We start from the raw sequence: 25,038 nt of genomic DNA, 5'->3' as shown, positions 1-25,038 counted from the left end.
AGTTTTCATGAGATTTTTATGAGTTTTCAGGAGAGTTTTAATTTCAGGAGATTTCCAGAACCTTTTGGCATATTTTGCATATGCAAGAGATTTCCACTAGCCCCTGGATAATCAGGAAGCTGCACAAAACTTGGTATTATATATAAGTTATGTTTTAAATGTAATAATTTACACCTAGAATTAGCGCGGGGCCTATGAAAGTGCGGGGCCCACTGCCATCGCATAGGTTGCAGTGGCCTAAGTCCGGCCCTAAGTCTAAACTTATAAATCTATTGCCAAAGTGACGTTAGGGATATGGGTTTTTCCACTAGATATTATAAATAATAAAACACAAAAAAAAATTAACTTATATCAATGCTAAATTGTTACATACGATTCCATATATTGTCACAATCAGCTGTAACATTGTGTGGCTTCATGGCAGTGGATTCCTGTAACATGTTGGTCAATGTGGCGGTCATTGTTGTTACGAGGTCTTGTGGCTCGTCGACATTTTGTGACCTTTTTGTGCTGGCTGTGGAAACATCAAATCCTAGTAACAGTCTGCAATATTAATCTTTTTATATTCAATATTAATTATTTAATGTTTTATTCACATTTTATCAGACTAAATTTAAAACATGACATGTATGTTTATAAACAAGCAAAAAAAATTTAAAAATGTACTCCAGATGATGTACACTGTATTTCTTAAATTGAAGGGGAGGAACTCCTTACACATATTGTATCAATAATGTTATTTTCTTATGTGGAAACATCAAATCTTAATAACAGTCTGCAATATTAATTATTTAATGTTTTATTCACAGTTTATCAGACTAAATTTAAAACATGACATGTATGTTTATAAACAAGCAAAAAACATTTAAAAATGTACGCAGTATAATGTACACCGTATTTCTTAAATTGAAGGGGAGGAACTCCTTACACATATTGTATCAATAATGTTATTTTCTTATTCGATATTAAACAAAATCCTTAATTACCAATAATTAATTCACTGATCGGTTAATTTTTTAAATTGATTTGTTTTATTTTAGGTAAAATAAAATAATCGCTTAAAATAAACGTGATCCGAGATTAGGTGAGGGAAAAATAACGTGTGCAATTTTATCTAAGGAAAAGAAACCCTACATATTTAGCCGTATCCGTGAATACAGGAGAATGACATTTCATTGCTGATATAAAATAAGACCATTAATTACCAGTAAATTATTGACTGTTAATTTTTATTATTGATTAATGTCTTGTCTATGCCAATGATGATGATTGCTGTAAACAGTTCTACATCATAATGTTGGGAAATGCTAAATTTGAAGTTCATGGCCTCGTTTTAGATTCACACGGGTATGTTCACAAAAGGACGTAATCATCTTCTTTTTTGAAGTAACGTCTGTATTATATAAGATAAGATAAGATAAGTTCTAGTTAAAAAGGACTTTAAAAAAACATCGGTCTTATGTATGTCGTTTGTTAATCTCTTAGTGTGTAAAGAGAATTGAAACTCACAGAAGCGCGTTTTATGGGACCAAGCGAATCCATTATATTAGAATATGTGGCTAGTATGTAAGGATCTATTATAAAAGGCAAGGCGAGGCCAATCACGTTTACGGGACATGCTGACATTTAATGTGACCCATTTAGAAGGCTCCACCTCATCGGGGGTTTACCCAGTTGCCCATATAGCCAGTCAACCTCTGTTATTATGGCAGTAAGAATACAACCGGAAATGATCTATAAACCTTACGTTCTATTCACTTGCACGCGCAGTAAGTAAAAAAAGTGTCCATAGGGTAGAGGACGTAAAAGTCATCTGTTTCTGTGGTAAACTGTTTACGAGGGTGTCATGTGGCCAGCACTTGTCTTTCCCCAAACTAATGTCATTAGAGCTGGGTGAAATAAGAAGCGCCCAAGGATCCTGAAATAAAAAATCCGGGACTTCACTAGGATTCGAACCCGGGACCCCGGTTCGGAAGCCAAGCCCTTTACCGCTCAGCCACCGCGCCTTTTACTTGCATTAAGTAGGACTGACAAATCAAAACAATGTCTAGAAATTGAGAGCTTTCGCTTGCCTCCCATTAGCTCCACTGCGTAGCTCGTTTTAAAAAAAAGAATTGTTTGCAAAGTTAAAACAAAAATGGAAGTAGGAATTTAAATTCTATTGCTAGCTATTAATATTAAAACTATCACCAAGATACCTTTTTTTTTTTTTGAACGCATGCTAGCTTCTCGTGCCGGGGGCCTTGTAACTGCTTGAGAAGGTTGAGGGGCCCCTATAGATTATCTTTAATGGAACAGGATACAGACATCATAAAACGGGCAGGAGTGTTCCCAAGGCAGTAAATAGGATGTCAGGCGGGTGACGGGTTTATTCTGGGAGAGAAGCGGGCCTTACAACCAACAAACAAACACCTGGTTTCTGTCTGGCAGAATTATGGGGATTTTAAAAAATTTTTTTTTTTTACTTTCGATGGTTTTAGTATTTGAGTTCTGACAGGAAGAGAAAGAAAGAGGAGGAGGAGGAGGAGGACAAGTGAGAGAGAGAGGAGGAGAAAGAGAGAGAGGGAGAAAGAGAGAGAGGAGGGGAGGGAGGAGGAGAGAGAGGTGGAGAGAGAGGAGGAGGTAGAGAGAGGAGGAGAGAGAGAGAGAGGGAGAAAGAAAGAGAGGAGAGAGAGGAGGAGGAGAGAGAGGAGGAGGAGAGAGAGTAGGAGAGAGAGAGAGAGGAGGAGGAGAGACAGGAGGAGAGAGAGGAGGAGGAGAGAGAGGAGGAGGAGAGAGAGGAGGAGAGAGAGAGGAGGAGGAGAGACAGGAGGAGAGAGAGGAGGAGGAGAGAGAGGAGGAGAGAGAGAGGAGGAGGAGAAGAGACAGGAGTAGAGAGAGGAGGAGGAGAGAGAGGAGGAGAGAGAGAGGAGGAGGAGTAGAGACAGGAGTAGAGAGAGGAGGAGGAGAGACAGGAGTAGGAGAGAGAGGAGGAGTAGAGACAGGAGGAGAGAGAGAGGAGGAGGAGAGACAGGAGGAGAGAGAGAGAGGAGGAGGAGAAGAGACAGGAGTAGAGAGAGGAGGAGGAGAGAGAGGAGTAGGAGAAGAGACAGGAGTAGAGAGAGAGAGGAGGAGGATAAGAGACAGGAGTAGAGAGAGGAGGAGGAGAGAGAGGAGGAGGAGAGACAGGAGGAGAGAGAGGAGGAGGAGAGACAGGAGGAGAGACAGGAGGAGGAGAGACAGGAGGAGAGACAGGAGGAGAGACAGGAGGAGAGACAGGAGGAGAGACAGGAGGAGAGAGAGAGGAGGAGGAGAGACAGGAGGAGAGACAGGAGGAGGAGAGATAGAGGGGGGGGTAAGCCTTTATGAGGATTTAAAAATTAAAGGTGAGTATTAGATCACCAGAAAAATAAAAGATCTAAGGTGTTAAAATAAAGGTCGGAAAAGAGGGGGGGGGAAGTTTCTGATCCTAATTGATTTGTTAACTGAACACCAGGAGAGATGGTTCCTCCCCCGTAAGGGGCACCACGCATTACGTCCATAGAAAAATGAGAGTATTGACACAGTCTCCTCCCTTTCCCATTACTCTGATAGACTTGTCTTTAGTTTCATTGCTCGCAAAAACACACAAAACTCTCCCGAGAGACAGAGTGACAATGAGAGAGAGAGAAAGAGAGAGATAAACATTCACAACGAATATTAGAGTAATCTTGTACCACGGGTATGCTCAAATAAAAACGTTCATTTATTTATGAAGAAAGATTACAAGCAATGGCGATCCATATCACAATTTAGCATGCCGGATAGGGAAAGCAGGAACCATCTTCCAAATATTGCTTACTATTGGGCAAACAAAACAATCATCCTGGAGTACAATATTACCGCTGTGGTGTTCGTTAATATCTAGTAACACCAGATTGCAATGTTTGCAAACATATGTAATATGAAAGAAGTTATGACCTAGTTGCATAAAAAATACTAAAATAAATGTGAAGCTATTATTTGAAAATATTGCAATTAGAAAACAATTTCCCTTTCAGGACCTTTTGATCTATGTGGCTGATGATGTAAAGGTCTTCTGTTTTAATGACCGACGCTTAACGATGGGGTCGTGTGGCCGGAAAAACAACCAACAACTTTACTTTCCCCAACAACTGTTAGAGCTGGGTGGACTCAGGTCCCGAAATTAAAAACCCTAGTCTTCACCGAGATTCGAAACTAAAACCTTTCGGTTCGGAAGTCTAGCACCTAACCTCTCAGACCACTTTGATATGCAGGGATGACATCCGAAACGCGACATTTTACATCAAGCTGATTATCTGCAGGAGTAGCACAATTCCACACCTAAGCCTAACCTAAATACCATTTCTATATATTTCTACATATTTTTATTTCACATACTATAATGTATATAAGAAGTAAAAATATTTTCCCCTTTAAAACCTTACGATCTGTTTCATCTGTTTCTGCGGCCTCATGTGGCCAGCACAACGACCAACCTCCTTTATTTTCCCCAACTAATGTCAGGTACCCATTAGAGCTGGTGACGCTCCCAAAGATCCCGTAATGAATATCCCAGTCATCGCCAGGATCCGAACCCGGCACCTCGGTTCGGTAGCCAAGCGCTTTGCCGCTCAGCCATCGCGCCCCCATAATGTATATGGCAAGTACATGGATCTTAATACATTTTTAAATATAATATTCGCAGCCTGTATCGAGATACTAGCCCTAAGATATCTTAGATAATGAAACTGATCTAAAAATGTATTTTATAATATGCCTAATCTGGGTCTGTAGAGTTTGTGTTGATCAGATGCTCGGATTGTTTCTCTACGTGTGTGATTACTCTGAGTTCTTATTAACAGACTTACAGATTAAGAGATTTACAATAAAGTAAATCAACAGGAGTAGATCAAATATGAATGTTTAATACTGAACGGGAACGGTCTAGTCTCAGCCACTATAACAAAGACGTTGCAACCATGAAAGCCTAGCCTCGTCTGTCTGGTTATCTAGACCTAAGCTACAGTCTCGCTTTGAATTGATGTCGTCACAATTGCGCGCTCACTAGCAGTCACCTAAAGTGCGTCTCAACAATTTGTAAGCTAATGAACGGTTTATCCAGATAAAGGGCTAAGGAATTCCTATTTCGGACCTTGCGACCTTAAGATTCTCTGTTTCTGTGGCCTACAGTTAACACGTAGGGTGTCATGTGGCCTGCAAGACTATAAACCACCTTTACTGTCCTCAACTAAAGTCAGGTACCTATTAGGGTTGGGTGGGCTCAGGGGTGCCCTTAAAATCCCGAAATTCAAAAACCAATTCTTCACCAAGATTCGACCCCAGTTGAGGGTCTAGTTTCATTGTGTATCACTATATTGCATAGAGGACATTGGACTCCTCATATGTACTATCTCATCACAGATATAAAATTGATTTTTGTAATTTGACTTCTCGAATTCCATAGTTCATCTCAGGTGTAAATTATTTTTTTTTTATTTAAGGCTCTAAGTGTATGAGTAGCTAGAGTTTTCTACCCATGCAAAATTACAGTGAAAAATAAAAAAAGGGACAAAACTCACAATACAGTTCAAACTCATGTACAGGCGTGTAGTAGTAGGCCAGGAATGACACCAGAGTTACCGCCCCTGAGACCACACAAAACTTCACCAGTCGACTGCGTGACTGAAGAAAAAACCTAAACAAATAAATAAAAAAAAGACTAAACAAATTTTTAGCTCGCTACAATAAAAAAAAAAAACGCAAAATTTGTAAAGAATTCATCCATATAAAAATCTTATTAATATCAGTCTGTCTGACCTAAGTCTGGACACTATATACAGGCTTAGGCTATTTTCTGTCTATAAGATTGAAATGTCCACTTTTTTTTTTTACATTTTTCTTTAGATTTTCATGTTTTCAATTAAAACAAAGTGACATAGAAAATCTGATATTTAAAATCGATACTTCCTTTCTGAAGGTAAACGTAGATATAACAATTTCTCATTCTTGTAGATCTTGTCATGCTTCAATATAGCAAGAAGTCATTCCAGTCAGCTTTAGTCATTTCTTCAATGAATTGTTATCTAGCCAATCGCTACATAAGACGGTGCAAAAAAAATTACGTGAACATCTATTTATTTATTCAACCCAACACCTCATTAAAGACGATTGAATACAAACATTTGAGTCGAATGACGAAATACATGGAAACATGAACACGATAATTGAACTCTATTAAATTACTAGCCTGACATCACCCAGGGTCTGCAGACCATAGTATGTGTATTAATAATGTAGTGGATTGGATTTAGATGTATGTTAAACTTAGCTAATGATCCTTTCACGTTTTTTCTCTTTCGCTACGAAAATAAAATTAGTTTTGCAAAAATGGGCTTACTCGTTAAGCCGATACATTCACATCTATTAAAAATTAAAGTAGCGCGAGATGAATGGGATATAAAGTACAATTAAAACGGGCTTACCCGATTTGTTAAATAAATGGAATTATAAAGGACTTCTAACTTCGCAGATATAAGGAACGAATTTATGTAAAAATGCTTTAGAAAGACAAATTTGAAGCTTTATTTTATTAAGTAATGAAATCAATAGACTATATTTTGTAATTTTCATGTGTCAAAGTAAAAAACTGCAAAATGTAGTTCTTAAAATTAGATCTAGATCCTTTCGATCTTTTCACATGTTAACATTGTAAACATGGCCTAGATCCATAAAATAGCGATACTTTCACAGTTGGGCAATTTTTTTTTGAGGGTTTTAATTTTGTTTTATGGCTACTATACATACGTCAAGGTTCCAGTTAGTACCTAAGGAACATATATGCCAAGTATTATGAAGATTGGTCAAACGGTTTTAATTTCTTTTCGTAACATACATACAAACGCATTACTTTCTACTTTATAGTATAAGAAAATAATCAAGCCAAAGTTTTCAGGATTTGAGCTAGTAGCTAGTAATTGCTGTTTCGAGGATATACATAAACTGTCGAATCTCTAGTAAAATTGCTACAGCCTTTGTCGAAATACTGACCAAGATTTCGGGCTCCACCTTTTTTATTTAAAATTTAAGGAGCCGTAGAAAACATCTCAAGATAAAGTGTGAAAAGGCTAACAGTAATTCATTAAAACTTGTGCATGTTTCAAAGACATTGTTTAGTGTACTGCTGTTAGCCTAGTGACGTAAGCGGTGTCAATATACTTCCCTTTGACGTCATGAAAAATGTTCATTCATAAAACATTCTAGCCAAAATTAATTTTTCGCCAATAAAACATTTTCAAACCGACATAAAGGTCAACCTCAAGTTTCCCCCTTGTGGCCAATGAGTTGAGAAATTATTATTTTTTCATTTATATACATATACCTTGAAATTTTAAAGAAAATCGTTAGAGTCTTTTTTGAAATAATATATATATATATTAATATAAAGCGAGCTGTGTTGGCAGGAAATATTCATGAGCAGAATTTTGTTTTCTTCTGTAATTACCTTAATGACAATGACATTATACACTTTAGAAATCTGTCCAATTATTTTATTAAAGGAAATGATCAATTTTTATCACAGCTTGTTTCATGAACAGTTATGACATTTCAAGTTATTCAACAGATTGTTTTTATAAATCTGCAGCGATTTATCGGGCACTTGGTATTGCAGCAGGTATCAGGAGTAGCCGCTGGTCAATGATTGTGGAGTCGCGACGCTACGAGGAATGCATAAGATAAATAAAGTATAGCTTTTATATTGCGCTACTTTTATGCTTATAGCATGCTCAGAGCGCTTTGGTCCAAACTCATTTGTGGACCAGTGTTTTTTTTTCCGTGCTACCTTTAGGCGCTCAGTACACAACTCTGCTCGAGGCGGGTATTTGAACCTCGAGCCCTCATCATAGTTAGCCAAGCCAAGCCAAGTTCAAGCGTACTTAACCTCTCGATCACGAGTCCCAATTTGGATCTTTAGTGTAGAGTGGTACCATCATTTAATTTATTTATATCAGCTTTAATTTAACAGCCATTTCGTAGCTTTTTGATAGTTGCAGTAAGACCTATCTTGTATCAGAAAAGCGCTCATGTAGAAAACTATATTTACACATGTGACGTTACGCAACATTTGGCGCAGCAGTTTTGGTGCCAGCCGTTTTGGCGCTAGGAGTTATTAAAAAGTAAATTAGAGTTTCCCTTTCAGGCCTTGCGATCTATAGGGCAGATGATGTAAAGGTCATCTGTTTCCCACGGTTAACGAGGGTGTCATGTGGCCAGCACAACGACAAACCGCCTTTACTTTCCCAAACTAATGTCAGGTACCCATTAGAGCTGAGTGTACTCATAGGCGCCCTAGAGATACCGAAAGTAAAAATCATAGTCTTCACCAGGATTCGAACCCGGGGCCCTTGTTCGGAAGCCAAGCGCCTTACCACTCAGCCACCTCGCCTCCTTGTAAAGGAAGCAGTTACTGATTAGTTACTTGCTATAACGACCTATTTAAGGATTAGAATAGAAATTCATTTTCATTATGTATTCTTTACCCGAAATTTAAAAATCCTTGTCTTCCCCAGGATTCGATCCCGGGACACGGTTCAGAAGCCAAGCGCTTTACCCCTTAAGATAAGTTAAATACAACACAAACATACGTTCACTGAGCTATACTACAGTATGCATAGTACACATTCTCCCGCGCATTTATATAGCAGCAAACAAAAACGTTGTTTTAAATGCTTTCATTATAAGTTGAACTATGAGGGGTAGCGACATAATTTATCATAAATATTTTTATATTGAACATTTAATCTAATGTATTTACATTAGTAACTAAATATTTAATCATATTGATTAATTATCAATACAAAAAAAAATCATTATCGCATTATCAAAATAGTCATTTTGTCCCCGCATTCTCAAAATAGCCATTTTGTCCCCGCATTATCAAAATAGTCATTTTGTCCCCGCATTCTCAAAATAGTAATTTTGTCCCCGCATTCTCAAAATAGTCATTTTGTCCTGCATTCTCAAAATAGTCATTTTGTCCCTGCATTATCAAAATAGCCATTTTGTCCCCGCATTCTCAAAATAGTCATTTTCCCCCGTTTGTTCAGCTTTTCTTTTGTCACATGACAATGCAGGGCCGGTCTTAGGCCACTGCAACCTATGCGGTCGCAGTGGGCCGCGCGCTTTCATAGGCCCCGCGCTAATTCTATGTGTAATTAATAATTGCAAAATACCGGTATATACGAAAAACTTATGGAAATGTCCTGCACTAATTAAAATCTCCTGAAAACTCATAAAAATCTCATGAAAAATAGACAAAATAATCATTTGTGTGTGTCATTTATTATGGAAAACGCCATTCCTACGCGCGATAAAAAAAGGCCTATGTCAGCTTTCATTTAATAAAATGTAACGATCGGACAAATTTTCCCCATAACCGGAAGTTCCAATACTGTATTTACTTTTATAGTCACTGGCATAAAAATATACCATAGGTTGCAAGATTCGTAAAGTAAATTTAACTTGTACTTAGAAAAGGATGAATAAAATGCAAAGCCGAATTTAATTTCTAATACAAAATCTTAATTTTCACTTACTATCCTTATTCTCACCTAGACTAGGCCCCGTGCAATCAGTTTCGCATAGGGCCCCGTAATTGCTAGGACCGGCCCTGTGAAAATGCATTTAGAAATAGTTAACGTTGGTATTTTTGATAATGTCACCAGCAGTCCAAAGCCTAAGGATAGATTATGCGTCAAAATGTTTATGTTCAAAATTAAGGTCGCTATTAAAGAGTGCCTAAATTTCCGGTGCCTAAATTTCCGGTGCCTAATTTTCCGGTGCCTAATTTTCCGCCTCGTCAGAAAGTGTCAAATTTACCGGCGTCTAAATTTCTGGGTGCCTTAATTACCGGGTGCCTAAATTACAGGGTGCCTAAATTACCGGTGCCTAAAATTCCAGTTCTTAAGTTTCCAGACAAGGTCTAGTTTTCTAAAAAAAAAACAACATATTTAAATAAAAAGTAGAAATTGTTTACTTAACCATATCAATTTCTTTTTTTTAATAATGTAGTTCACCGCTTTACAATCGAACTAGGGACCTTTCATTAGAACTACTGTAACAGTCAATATTGGCAATCAAACCTCTGAATTCACATCCTCCTGAAAAAACAACCGGAGCTATAGGGTCTTTGTAAACACCGGCTTTTTGTCCATGTCATGCATTTGGTAATTTTAGACCCTTTTCTGGTAAAATTCTGATAAGGTCATAAAGTAATGTTTGCTTGCTGAATTTATTTTATTTTTTTAACGAACTTGCAGAAAAAAAGAATTATGAAAAAGACGGGTTACTATTCGTGCTAGTATTGTTTTGGTCTTCCTCTTTTCTATAGACTTTGTGTTTTAAAAAAATGTACACGTCTACTACAAGGCAAGTTAATCAAATGCGTTCCTTGCATGCCTTGAACTTTTCGTTGAAGAGCCTTAGCCAAGGAGTCACTGCTCTAAGCTTTTAAACTGATATTTGTAAGCTGTTAAACTGATATTTATAAACTGTTAAACTGATATTTCTAAGCTGTTAAACTGATATTTCTAAGCTGTTAAACTGATATTTCTAAACTGTTAAACTGATATTTCCAAGCTGTTAAACTGATATTTCTAAGCTGTTAAACTGATATTTCTAAGCTGTTAAACTGATATTTCCAAGCTGTTAAACTGATATTTCCAAGCTGTTAAACTGATATTTCTTAGCTGTTAAACTGATATTTCTAAACTGTTAAACTGATATTTCCAAGCTGTTAAACTGATATTTCTTAGCTGTTAAACGGATATTTCTAAACTGTTAAACTGATATTTTCAAGCTGTTAAACTGATATTTCTAAGCTGTTAAACTGAAGACCAATAGTAACATTAGTAATAAGTCCTTAATAAAGGAATAAAAACAAACTTACATTAACCACCGACTGACAGTTTGACTACGTCAGATAGGACATCACAGCTGATTCAGCGTTTCAAAAGGAAATATTGGACTTATTTTTTTAAATTTTAGGTCAATAGGACATTAGGACAAGTTTTTGTTTTGTGTGATATATATGTTAATCTAAGAACAGTGGACAAACATTGCCAGTGACAGATCTTTGTGGAGATTGCTTGCCGCCCAATGCGCCGAACGGTGCTGAAGGCTCTAAGTCTACTGTTACCCCGTCTATCTGTCACATTAAAATATTATATGCAAAAATCACAAATTGAAAATTAGACAATATTGTTTATCTCGAACTTACATCTCAACATAACATGTAAGATAAGATACGATTGAGACGAATCAATGATGTAAATGATGGCTAAGATTCTGCTTATTTTCGTTAAATTGATCTGATCAGCATAATCTTATATCTGTCGTCACGTGTCGCTATCGATTCCGCGTTAAGCAAACTTCAGACTCGATGTTTGAGCTCCAAACGTTTGTTTGGTTTGGTTTGGAAATGTAATGAGCCCAATGAACAAAGAATATTTACTCCTGTCAAGATTTATGTCTGTGCTGACGAAAGAGAGCTAGATGATAATCAGCAGGGCCGGTCCTACAGATTGCGGAGCCCTATGCGAAACGGATTGCGCGGGGGCCTAGTCTGGATAGGGATAAGGATAAGGGATAAGGGATAAATAATACTTTTTTTTTTCTTTTTTGAAAATAAATACTCCTTGGCCAAAATCACAGTCAAATTAAATTACGAGTCATCTACAATAAGCCGATAAACATTCAGATCTGCCTTTTAGATTTACTATCGACTAGCAAAATATCGCTTTTGATTTTTTTCAGAAATCGAGATAGTTTTAGATCTATATTTACATGACACATACTATTACAGTAAATGAAGCATTGGAACTTCTTGTATGGTTAAAATTCGCCTTATTATTTTTATTCAATGAAAGCTGACATTACTGGGGTGTTTTTTTTTTAATCGTGAGTAGGATTGGCGTTTTCCAACTTGAATGACACCTCAAAATGACAATTTTGTCTATTTTATAGGACATTTGTATGAGTTTTCAGGATATTTTAATAATTTCAGGAGATTTCCAGGAGCTCCTGGAAAATAATGAGGCAGCGGAAACCTTGTTAAGTTCAAATTGTTTAATCTAATAATTTACAACTAGTGTTAGCGCGGGGCCTATAAAAGTGCAGGGCACACTGCGGCCGCATAGGTTGCAGTGCCCTAAGACCGGCACTGATGATCAGGTCTACTTTGATTGAATAAAACTATATGACTTGCTGGCAAAGCAATAGGTGCATATCCAATTTTTCAGTATTGAGTTTTGAAACACTTTGAGATGCGACAATGTGCTTTATTTTGAAGAAATCACTTGTTTTGATTTATGTTCATTGATTCTGTACTGTAGGCACTTACGTTAGATTTGTACAAAGCTTACATCAACTCTGTCTGTCTGTCTGTCTGGTCAAATGTTTGTACACGTTATTTCTCGGATCAAGTTTAAACTTTGCACAATTATTCATTGGTCATGAAGTCATGAATTAATTAAAAAAAAATAAGAGTAACTTATTAGTCAATTAATTATTTTGTTTGATACCAACAAGGGAATTAATCCTTCAGTAGTCACATTTATGGCTAAATATGTTGGGTTTGGTCCCCTTAGATGATTCTAATCGTTATCCGATACATTTGAGACTTTAAACAATTTTGTTTGTATCTAACAAACATGAATCAATTTAAAAATTAACTAATTAGTCAATTAATTCTTAGCAATGAATTATTTTGTTTGATATTTTGTTTGTAATTGAATAAAGGAAATAACTTCATCACCCCTACCCAATTTCTCAAAATATATCTTAACAAAGTATCTTAGTGTCGTGAATTTGTTTCTATCTATTGTCGCCCCTAGTGTTTGTTTACATTGGTGGATTCACGTTAGAGTTTGTACTGACCACATTCCGTGTCTTGATCTTTACTACGTGTGTAGCTATTGTCGTCATTCAGCGTAATATAGCTTTAGATGTTAACATGGTTTTTGTTATATTAAAGTGTGACACTTAGATAGTTCGTATATATTTTCTAACTAAAAAAACAAAAAAAAAAACAATTCGCTGAACGGTGTTAGAATTCATACAATGTATACAATATTATGGTAGAGTGAAATAAACATTATAAAAGCTATGTGCTTATTAAACTATCGTCAAATTATATCTCGCGCCAAAATGTCCCCGTCGCCAAAACGGATCGCGCCAAAACGTCTCGCGCCAAAACGGCATAGCCAAAACGGCAGCGCCAAAACGTCACGTACGTAATTATATGTGGGATAGTCTTCCCCATAGATAGGCTTTCTTTTTTCTTACAGAATTTTTTTTTTATTTTGCTTGTAAACTTTCAGCATGAAAATCAATGAATTCTTTTGTATGCACACACACACACACACACACAAGTCTCCTATCTACTGTGTTTTAATAAATCCTAGCCCACGGTTTCTCAAACTGTTGAGCGAAGTCTAAAAGAAGGCGCGACATTCTGACAACTAGAGAGGTAGTAATCTAACATGATATATATATATTTTTTTTACAATTCCATTCAATGTGTAAAGCCGTATTTGAGTATATGTCAAAAAATGACAACATTATGAAAAAAGGTTTAAATTAAACTATTCAATTATCTAAGATTTAGACGTTATTACATTCAAAAGAGGTCTCTGTAATACATAAATTCAAAAAAAAATCCTTTCAATCTGGCATTTCAACACGTCTACGACAATGCGACTCCATAAGTCGGAACGGTTAAATTTCTATCTTCACGATTACGTCTTGATAACCATAAGGTGGGAGGGGAGTATCAAGCCTATTATAAACGTACTAGTCGACCCGCGGCGTAGCATACTCCGCTATCTAGTGACGTGTGAACACTTCCTGAAATAACACAGTTGTCAGAATAGGAGGGGCTTAGGCAAACGACTGTGAGTGAATGAAAAGAAGGAACTCTGGAGAGAGCAACATACAATAGTCCATGTTTGAAAACAGGTTTTGGAAGATACAGGCTCTTTGAACGTTTGGCCTTGTGCTTTATTAATTGTCATGGCAAAGACTAATCTAACAGGAAATTGTCTGCGCGTAAAGGTAAAAGGCGAATTTGAATCTAGTGGAGTCAGAGATATCCGTGGAATAAAGACAGTTTGTGAGGTAGCAGCTGCGATAGTTTTACACTCCAGTACGTTGCGGCGAATGCAACCGCTAAATAGCAGGGATATGGAGAGACGTTGACCCGGATTATAAACTCGAGGAGGGTCATGCGGACGTTCTCGGAAGCGAATAGTGACGCCAGTAGAAATAGTGCGTTTGAACCCAGGAGAAATAGTGCGTTTGAACCCAGGAGAAATAGTGCGTTCTTGACGCCAGTAGAAATGGTGCGTTTTTGAAGCCAGGAGAAATAATTTTGTATGCTCAAATTTTAGGTAAAACCTTCGCGTCGCGGCTTGACCAGCTTCTTGGGGGAGGAGAGTAGCTTTTTTTTGGATTATGGGACGTCACAAGTAAACGTTTGAGGCTAGAGAAACACCGAACCCTAACCTTTTCAATAATATATTGATATATTGATATATATTAAATAATATATCTTATCTTATCTTATCTTATAAACTACAGATGTTACTTTTAAAGTGAAGATAATTACGCCTACGCAATTCATGTGTCAATCTATCCATACATGTTATATCAGTCACAAGCACTGCTAAGTATTTGGTTTTCCTGGCTGATTCAAGCACCCATTCCATGCTCTAATGGTACTAGGGAAATAGGAGCACTTGTATGAATTTGTCCTAGCAAGTGGAATAAGAAATATGTCATTATCTTTGTGTCTTTCTGAGTATTTTATTAGATTTTGTTTTTCTATTTTTGAATTAAGGTTCAAAGTGTTCTGTCTTATTGCTACGTGATTTTTTAGTCTTCTGTCCTGAAAAATGTCTCCAAATTTTATTGATATTACTAATGGTGTTACTCTAATCAAAAGTGAATATTCGTTTGTTGTAACTGTCAGGGCTCTAGTCTGTTCTAGTTTTGATTTATGACAATCTTAATGCACGGACAGGAGGTCACGTCCCAGAAATTGTACATGATGTATTAAATTTTACAGAGGAATAAAAATAACGTTGTTATCTCCCATGATATACTTTTTTTCACAATTCCTCCATTCAGATTACAACATTTATCGGGTTAAAAGCATAAAAAAAAAAGGCCATGGTTCTGGAAAACAACTTCAACGATTTTCCTAGAAATTTGACAGTTGATGTATATCTGTGGAAAAGGTTATTATTTATTTGGCCACACTGGGGAACTCTAGTTTGATCGAAATAATGGTCTGAAGTATTATCAACTAAGATTAAATTTGGAGTTGAAAATGTTATCTCAAACAGAAAAGTCACCTTTTTTTTTCCCCGCTGAGTAGGCTCTGATCCATAGACTTATATATTATATCTAGACTGGAAACCGGAAACAAATTCTTATTAATAGATTATCGATTCACAGACCTATACCTACCTATGTATATTTTTTTTCATGTAACTCTTTTACAAGCTCTAAAGGAAGTCGCCCCAATCAATCTTTTCTGTCTTAGAAAAGTAATCATCTTTAGTTTTCAAAGTTTAGAAATAATGCAAAATCATTTCTCATATTTTCTTTAGATTGGGCTTTTAATCACAGAACTATATACTATATATTCACGCTAATATATGAAACCAAGCCAAGCCATTTCCTGTTGGTTTCCATTGCGATAATGTTTTAAAAATTCCAGATCGAAATAATTTTTGTCTGTTGATTTTAATAATCTTATGTACATTTAAATAGATTGGTTACCTAGATCTTTCTAGATTATATGTCTTAGAATTGCAAAATAATAATTATGAGACGAGAGTACTCTTATTTTTCATGTTTAATTACTAGATCTAGAAAATTTAATTATATGCTACATAGGTTAGGGTTGAAAAAAAAAACTTTACTTCCTATAACTACTTTACAAAACTACACATTGTTTCAACTTTTTAAAATATTTTCACATTGTTTGTAGAGTTAAAAGATATCCATGTCCAGTCTAGATACAATATATATATATGAGTCTATGCTCTGGTCATTAAAGAATTTAATTAAAAGTTCAAGAACATTTAGCGCACTGTCTTGCACTTGTATATCAATCTGCCTATCATAAGAATTTGTAAAATTAAAAACTGTACAAACTCTGAGTAGATTTATACATTCGCTTAACCAGAAATTTTTTTCGAGGGGTGGGGGGAAAAAAACAGGGCCGGTCCTACAGATTGCTGGGCCCTATGCGAAATGGATTGCGAGGGGGCCTAGTCTGGGTAGGGATAAGGGTAATAAGTGAAAAATAAGATTTTTTGTTTTAGAAAATAAATTCGTATTTGCATTTTATTCGTACTTGCAAAATCGAGATCAAATTAACTTTACAGCCATTTACAATAGAAGGTAGATTTCCAACATAAAGCCGATAAACATTCAGATCTTGCATGACTAAATGCATGACGCGTAGGACGTAATCATCTTCTTTTTTTTGAAGTAACGTCTGTATTATATAAGATAAGATATAAGATCTGACTTTTAGATTTACTATCGACGGGCAAAATATCGCTTTTGATTTTTTAAGAGATCGAGATAGATCTATATTTAAACGCCATTGACTATTACAGTAGTTTAAGTATTGGAACTTACTGTTTTAATTAAAATTCGCCCTATTATTTTTATTAATTGAAAGCTGACAAAGCCATTTTTTTTAATAATTGCCAGTAGGATTGACGTTTTCCTTATTGAATGACACACCAAAATTACAATTTTGTCTATGTTTCAGAACATGTTTTGAGTTTTCAGGATATTTTAATAATTTCAGGAGATTTTCATGACATTTTTCGCATACTTTGTCATTTCAGGAGATTTCCAGGAGCTCCTGGAAAATCAGGAGACAGCGGAAACCTTGTTATAAGTTAAAATTGTTTAATTTAATAATTTACAAGTAGAGTTAGCGCGGGGCCTATGAAAGTGCGGGGCCCACTGCAGCCGCATAGGTTGCAGTGCCCTAAGGACGGCCCTGATGATCAGGTCTACTTTGATTAAATAAAACTATATGACTTGCTGGCTAGTAATTATTTTCAACGTTCCAATGGAATTATTCATTTTATTCGTTAGTTTCATTACCATGTTATGATTAAACTTTTTTTGTATGTAATCGGGAAATATCTTATTAGGTATATAAACATAGAAGAATGCTTGCTGTTTTTATATAATAAAAATCTAAGTTTATAAAACCAAAAATTAATTTAATTTAATGGGGTCAAATCAACGTTGGTATCGTCAGTTCGGAGTGTAACAGTTAAATCTATGATTCAATTATTAAGAGCTCTTGCAAACGTTAGTCAACTGTATAAAGATGGAATAGTTTTTTTTTTCTTTAAAATTCTTTTTTTTTTTTTTTATATTTTACTTTTTTTTGGTCAAGCCTTTAAAAGAATTCAAATACCTTTCAATTTCACCAGTTTTCTGTCTGCGTCTCATATTTCTTGATAATGTTAAAAGCAATGGCGTATCAGCCACAACGTGATAATTATGTAGCTCAAAGTATGGGGGTGGGGAGGTGGTAGGGTGGACTAAACGAGAGAGATAAAATGTACCCGTGACATGCCCTCTGATGCAGACTTTTAAGTGCATTCGATATGGCCTCACATTAAAAGCTTTATTTCAAATTAAACATGATAAACGTGTTTGCTTAAGAAAAACTTTGATCTAGGAACCACTACTCTCACACTTCATTTCAACAAGGTCGTGTGAATGCCCCTTTCTACGTCCCAAAAAAATATTTTGAAAAAGAAACTGCTTAGCTAACACCAAGTTTTATTTGTTCACAATAGTTTGTGAATGTAGGCGTTTTTTTCTTTCTGGAACACAGTTTAGTCATTTTTCTTAGCTCTATTTGACCACATTTTAGTTTGCCACGTTATTCTATTAAGTCAAATAGTTGTATTTGCCTACCCTGTTCTATTTCGCCAACGTATCTATTGTAGTTGGTTACCATATTCTATGAAAAATTTGTCGACCGTCGACAAAGACGGCTCACAAATCTTCAACTTATTACAAAGCTTATATCAACTCACTCTGTCTGCCTGTGTTTGTGTGTCAGTTGGTCCGGCCAGAGGTTTGCACACGTTATTTCTCGGACATTTAATATCGAACCAAGATGAAATTTCGCACAATTATTTATGTACCTGACAACAAAAATTTTAAAAAAAGTACAAAAATTAACCAAGCAGTTAATTAACTATTGACAAAATATTTTTTTTGTTTGGTACACCAAACAAGGGAAAGAAACAGTACTTGACTGAATTGGTGGTATAACATGAATTAGTCCCCTTTTATATTAGCTTTTCGTCTGAGAGAACACAAACATAAAACAGAAACAATAGATATCTATACGATCTTCCATGTTCATAGACTCTTCACTATCGCAATTGTTACCGCGTTAGCTTGAGAAGCCAGATAAGGCTTTAGCCCACAAATTTGAATTCAGGTCTTTACCTTTTTAAAAAAAAAATACATTTAAAAAGCGATCACCCAGACACCCCGTTCTTTCTCCCCCCTACCCCTTGCCAACTGCTCCAGACAAGAGATAGTAGCATAGCGTATTGAGAACGCTCAATGCAAGACATTGCACAAAGAAAAGCAATTTGTAAAAAAAAAATAATTCTTATCTCACATATTTTCTATTGGTAACAAAAAAGAATGTGTGCGCAAACATTAAAATTCGTCCCTCGAACTCAGAGATAAAAATGCAGGTTTCAATAATTTCAGCTTGAATATCAGAAGCTGTGAACTATAAACTTTCAAAAACTACAGCCCTACTTCCGACCAGAGAAAATAGTCGTGTCCATGTCCAATGTGTTACCGTTGAGAAACTAGAACAGATGTACGCAAGGAAAGAGCGGTGAGATTTATAACAAAGGAATATTTCCGTGTGATTAGAGTAACTCAATTAGTAAATCATTAAATTTAGAGACAGTTTCAGATAGAAGACTATAATGTAAAATAGCAAGAATACACCAAACACTGAACTATAACTTACAAAAAATAAAAAAATAAAAATCTTAAAAAAAAATTCTCAGAAAGACAAAGAGAAAGACACATTTCTTATTCCATATGCTAGATCGTATTTATATAAGTGCTCCTTTATCCCCTAGTGCTAATAGGGAATGGAATGGGTTGCTTGAATCAGCCAGGAAAACCAACGACTAGGCAGAATCATTACAGAAGGCTAGAACACTGACCCTTCAAAGTAGCAACATGTCGTGACGTCTGACCTATGACGTGGCAACGAGCTATTGGCCTAAACTGCCCACACGTTTGAGACGTGGCAGGTCAGTGAGAACCATCAAACATGTAGAAAACTATACTAACAGGAGCGACGGTACGCGAACTTTGGCGAAGCCGTTTTGGCGCGGGCCTTTTTGGCGCTAGAAGTTCTGACGATAACTTAAAAAAACAACAACACAAAAGTTGTTTTCTCTAAGCTATAACATATATAGTTTGCATTCTACCCCAATCATAAAATAAGAAAAAAAAATATTATTATAGGTTAAGACTGTTTGACGAATACATATTGCGAACGTAAGATCCCTACCGGAAAACTCGAGATTTACATGCTGTCCCACCCCCCTCATATATTATAGGTTAGTTGTGCGAATTTTAAAAATTTTTACATTTATTAGTTATTAAGAGTGATATTATCGCTCTATAAAATGTAAAGAAGATTTTTTTTTTAAGTATGTTTTGTTTTTCTTTTTTCTTTTTTTTTCTTGTTACAATACCTCTATTCAGCTTGTACCTTCTTGGAACCTTCTGGATCCTGCAAACGGATCTTGAAAACGTTTCTAACGATTTTCCTAGAAATTCGACAGTATGTTGTTAAGAAAAAAAGAATGACGTTGGACACACTGGGAAAACTTGAGAGAATAGTTCGGCCGTTATAATTTTCAAATTATAAAAAAAGAAATAATTATAAACTTGGCTAGAAAATTAGAAAATATATATCTCGAACAGACTACACGTCTTCGGGTATTTCCGCATGTAGATGCAATTCATTCAAGAGTTTAATAAATTAATGTCCAGGAAGCTTATCATTACATGAGATACCACCTGTGTGGAAGTCATCTATAAAGGTTTCCAAACCGAAGGAAATGAATGACTATAGACCTGTTTCACTTACTTCCATTGTGTCTAAATGTTTAGAAAAATTGGTTAAAATGTTTTTTCTGAATGATCTTTGTAATAAGTTAGACCCTTTACAATTTGCTTACCAAAAGGGTAAAGGTGTGGACGATGCCATCCTAAATATTTTAAATTGTGTCTACAAACATCTGGACTTACCGAACACTTATGTAAGATTGTTCTTCATTGATTTCTCATCAGCTTTTAACACTATACAACTTCATTTACTCATTGAAAAGATGAAAGCGTTGCAGATTAGTCCATACATAATACTATGGGCTAATGAATTTTTGACCCAGAGAGCTCAGAGGGTTAGAGTAAACAATGTTATATCTAATGAACGCATAGTTAACACAGGGGAGCCCCAGGGGGCTGTGACATCACCATTGTGGTTCGTTTTGTACACCAATGATTTAATAGAGACTTTTCCCATTTCGGGGCCTCTAACAAATTAGTTTCATAGTGAAATTAGCAATGTTACAAAATTCCTTTGTAGTTCTTTAACGAAAAAAATTTTTTTTTTCGAAATTCTTTTAAGTTTTAATACAGAAGACAATCCATATAGACAGGGGTGGGCAAATTACGGCCCGCGGGCCACATGCGGCCCGCCGAAGAGTTTTATGCGGCCCGCGGACACCTAGAGAAATCAGGTGTGCCCAAACATTACACACATATAAAAATGCAAATATATTAAAAATAAATAGTTGTAAATAACTAAAGAAATTACTGAAACTTTTGATTCTTATCAGTTACAATGAAGAAGCTAAAGAAACATTGTCTCTAAACGTCATTCTAAAAAGTTTAAAGTAAACGAAGATTATTTTAAATGGCAATGTTTCGAAAAAATTCAAAGACACAAGTTCACGCCAGTAATTATCCAATGCTATGAAGAACTGTGTTGAAAGTGTTGTGTTGGCCTGTAAATACATAAAAGATGGCAAAGGGTAACAACTGATGGAGCCCGTGCCTTGACTGAGAAAAACGGGCTTTTTGATAAAATAAAGAACAATTTCCCAACCATAAACTCGTAACGGGGAAGTTTACATAAAGCTGCATTGAATTACAATGCTGAAATTTGTGCAACAAGAAGATATCTTAAGCATATGTAAACTATGTAGCTTCCCAGGGCCTAAAATTGTTGTGCTCCTTGCACAGGATGCATATTCCAGTAAATCAGAGAAGAAATAGCGAAACTTCTTCACAATGTTATTTTTGAAGTGCACCAGGATTTTAATAAATTGCAAACTTTTAGTTTTTTCGCTGTAAATTTTTATTTTTCTATTTTATTTTGGGCAACCAAATTCACTTCGGCTAGGGCCTCCAATTATCTAAGGTTGGCCCCGACTGGCAGTTCCGATTTGGTGATGATTAATTGAATTAATAAATATTAAGATTGTAAGATACATTTATGTGATTTGATGATGATTAATGACGATTTGGAAACAAAACATTCCAATGTTCGGTAACACAGTAGTAACCGCTGGCCTAGCATTTGAAGAACATGGAATCTCAAGGAAGAAATTGTTAGGTTCCTTGAAAGAAATTGACTGTGACCTTATTACAAATATTTCTATTGAAGAGTTGAAGACAGACTTCATGTTTATCATCCGAAGCATTGCTATAGGTTGCTTGCACATGAAATGTATGTGCATCTTAAATCTTTTCAATCAAAGCTATTCCATTTCTTGAGACCAGCAAGTGAAATCAGGTTTTGTTATTTTCATGGCTGAAAGGTGAAACTATTCTAGTGAAATGGTTGAAAAGTACAAGACTTATTTGGATTCCTTGATTGTGGAATTTGAAAGCAAATTTCAAGACGTCAATAATCTGGAACCAGTTTTCAATACCCTCAGCTTACCATTTAATGCCGAAGCTGATTCAGCTCCAGAGGACATACCTCCAAGCAAATTATGAACTGAAAGAGAAGTTGCAGTCTGTTCTTACGCGGGAGTTTCATGGATGCAAGAAACTGTATATCCACACTTGAAAAAAACTTTGCTGCTAAACTTTCACATTATATGGAACCACAATCATCCGTGAACAAGCTTTTTTTTTTTTTGTTTGAAAATTATCAAGTGTCAGAGCAGATCGTTGCTGATTGACTGAATTTCACAGCAGTCACAAGAAAAAAACAACAACTCGTAAGCTAGTTCCACGGTTTCGGAGCACTATGCACAAGAGTAAATAGTTTTGTACTTCATATTTAGTACTATTCTACATTTGTGGTGAAATGTTGTGATTTAAAAAAATCGTTCGTAAAATTAGTTCAAGAAATTGCTTACTCTTGTTGTAATTCCTCAAATGGGAGGACAATATAATATATATATATGTATATACTTGTTTGTATCTTTAATTCTGCGGCCCTCCAGTCCCCACATTTTTTTAATGCGGCCCTCGGTAGAAAATGGTTGCTCACCCCTGATATAGAGTATACAATCAAGTTTTATGTGCATTCATTGTTAACCTACACATTGTTTTTTTTTTCTTGGCTGACTCAGGAAACGCTTTGAATGTTTAAACGGAACTTGGGAAAACACGGATGTTGAAAGATTTCTTAGTATCTCATGTATCTTCTTATCTTATCTTATATAATACAGACGTTAATTAAAAAAAGAAGATGATTATGTCCCACGCATCATACATCTAATCATGCATGTTGACCTATGACTTAATTATTATTAAGGTATATATTAAGAAAATCTGCACATGATCAATTCCTGTTGACTGGTTGGCCCAATCGCGAAATGGCCGACCGTTTCGCGCTTTGGCCAGTCCCTGTAAAGCGATAATGGCCAAATCGAGAAACTGGCCGATTTCGGGGTTTTGGTCGTAAAGTAATTTCAAATAAAACAGGAAAGACTTATCTTATCTTATATAATACAGACGTTACTTCAAAGAAAGAAGATGATTAGACTTAAAGAGTCTTTCTGTTCTATAATATAATTCGAACAGATCTACCAAGTCAAGCTAGAAAAGAATAATAACATAGCTAACAATACTTGTTTATAAAGATCCATATAACAACCCCATATAATGTCTTGCCTCGTCCCATATGCTAGGACAAATTTGTACAAATACTCCTTCTTCCCTAGTGCTATTAGAGCAGTGGTTCCCAAACTTTTTTGTCTCGTAGACCCCTTGCCATGTTTTCTGGTTTTCCGTAGACCCCCTACTTAAGTAATAGTGAATTTTTGAAAGTTCATCAATTTCAAATTACACATTTTGTGTAACATAACTTCTAACCAGTGATACGAAGAGTGAAAAACTAATTTAAAACTACATTTTAAGTTGAATTAATTTTTTTTTATAAATTTATTAACGAAATTTAAATTTAAACCCATTATATAACAGTTAATACGTATAGCATACAATCACTAAACACATTGAAAACTTCTTATTTTTAAAGGTTTGCAAGCTCACCATCCGTTGCTACGGAGATAATTTTTCATATAGGGACTTGTTGTTTTATGAAGTAGTTCTTCAAAACATTAAATATTAATGTGCCTTAAGTATCATAGTAAAAGTTTTCACAAAGAGCAGTTTTTCTTTGATTTCTTGAGCCATAATAATTTGAATAAAAAAATACATCATTACCAGACAAGGTTGACTCTGCCAGCTGTCTACAGAAATATGTAGTTTGCAGAAATATGTTGTTTGCAAAGATTTACATAAGAAGACAGAAATATTTGACTATATTCCAACAGAGCTCAAGAATTTAGTGAACTCTTCTGCAAATCCATTGCCCTAACAACCAATGGGTCAGTTTTGCATGGATGGTTCTCAGAAAGCCTCCACAAACGGAGGAGCTGGAATACTCATTGAATGGCCCAATGGAGAAAAAATAATTAAAAAATTAAGTTCATTGTAATCATGGAGCTTTTGGACAACCATAGAGAAGAAATAGGAGCACTGGAGCTAACAGCTTCCTTGCTAGCGAATCAGCCAAGTTCACCAAAAAGTTAATTTTTTTTTACAAAAAAAAAATAGTCTTTCAAAGCTTGACAAACTCTGATGCCTGGACTGACGTTTGTAAAATGTTTGTAAAATGTTTTACATGTTTCGGATGTTCCTTCAGAGTTAAAGATAGTTTAGTTCCTAGTCCAAACCTCCCGCAGGACGACGGGGGATGGGAGCGGGCAGGATTTGAACCCTCGACCATCGAAAAATCCGAACGACAGTCCAGCGCGCAAACCTCACGACCAGGTGGTCACCTTGCCTGCTCGCATCTCCCGTCGGTAGATTTGGGCTAGGGTGTAATTATCCACATAATCTGAAGGAACATCCAAAAGATTGTGTACCAAAGATATTGCGTGACCTTGTAAAGCTCAACAACAGCAAGATCACTGTTCTTCATTGTTGAAATAGAAGGAAATAGAAGGTTGACACACTTACCAAATGTGAGAAAACAAATACACACTTGAACATCGCACTCTATCAGGAAGAAATGAAGAAACTAATAGTGAATTGTAAAAACGAGAAATGGACAAGATCCAATTCGATATACAAGAAAGATGAAACCTATTATAAACTATCCCGATAGAACCACCTAAATTGTTCACATCAAAACCGTACACCTCATAATGAGAAAACATATGTTCTGGAAGCTCAAAATTGGGACCATTGAAATTTGCCCTTTTGGAGTGTCACCAGAGAATGCCGACCATGTCTTCAAAATTGCATTAAAGAGGTCCAAAACGAGACACCGGCCATAAAACCCAAACATGAAATTCTTTTAATGATATAAGTCTGTAGCGTTTTTAGAATTTTTTTCAACGGCTGGTCAAATCAATAATTTGCCTATCGTGT

General features: G+C 35.8%; 1 protein-coding gene across 3 annotated transcripts in view; it reads right to left on the bottom strand.

Annotated features, from left to right (window-relative positions):
* LOC106069819 (uncharacterized) overlaps positions 1–25,038 on the bottom strand; it is a 51,122-nt gene that overhangs the window by 20,585 nt on the left and 5,499 nt on the right. For 2 of the 3 annotated variants that reach the window (XM_056040679.1, XM_056040680.1), the window contains exons 2-3: positions 5,562–5,677; positions 374–514 (exon numbers count right to left, since the gene is read on the bottom strand). In XM_056040679.1, coding sequence (XP_055896654.1) covers positions 374–514; positions 5,562–5,677 — 257 coding nt within the window. Of the gene's footprint in view, positions 1–373; positions 515–5,561; positions 5,678–17,494; positions 17,849–25,038 lie in introns of those variants that run through there. The other variant, XM_056040678.1, reaches the window with a different exon arrangement.

Source organism: Biomphalaria glabrata, chromosome 9 (genome assembly GCF_947242115.1).
Source record: "Biomphalaria glabrata chromosome 9, xgBioGlab47.1, whole genome shotgun sequence".
Taxonomy (NCBI): domain Eukaryota; kingdom Metazoa; phylum Mollusca; class Gastropoda; family Planorbidae; genus Biomphalaria; species Biomphalaria glabrata.
The sequence above is the reverse complement of the archived record's forward strand: the minus strand, read 5'-3'. Positions and strand labels throughout refer to the sequence as shown.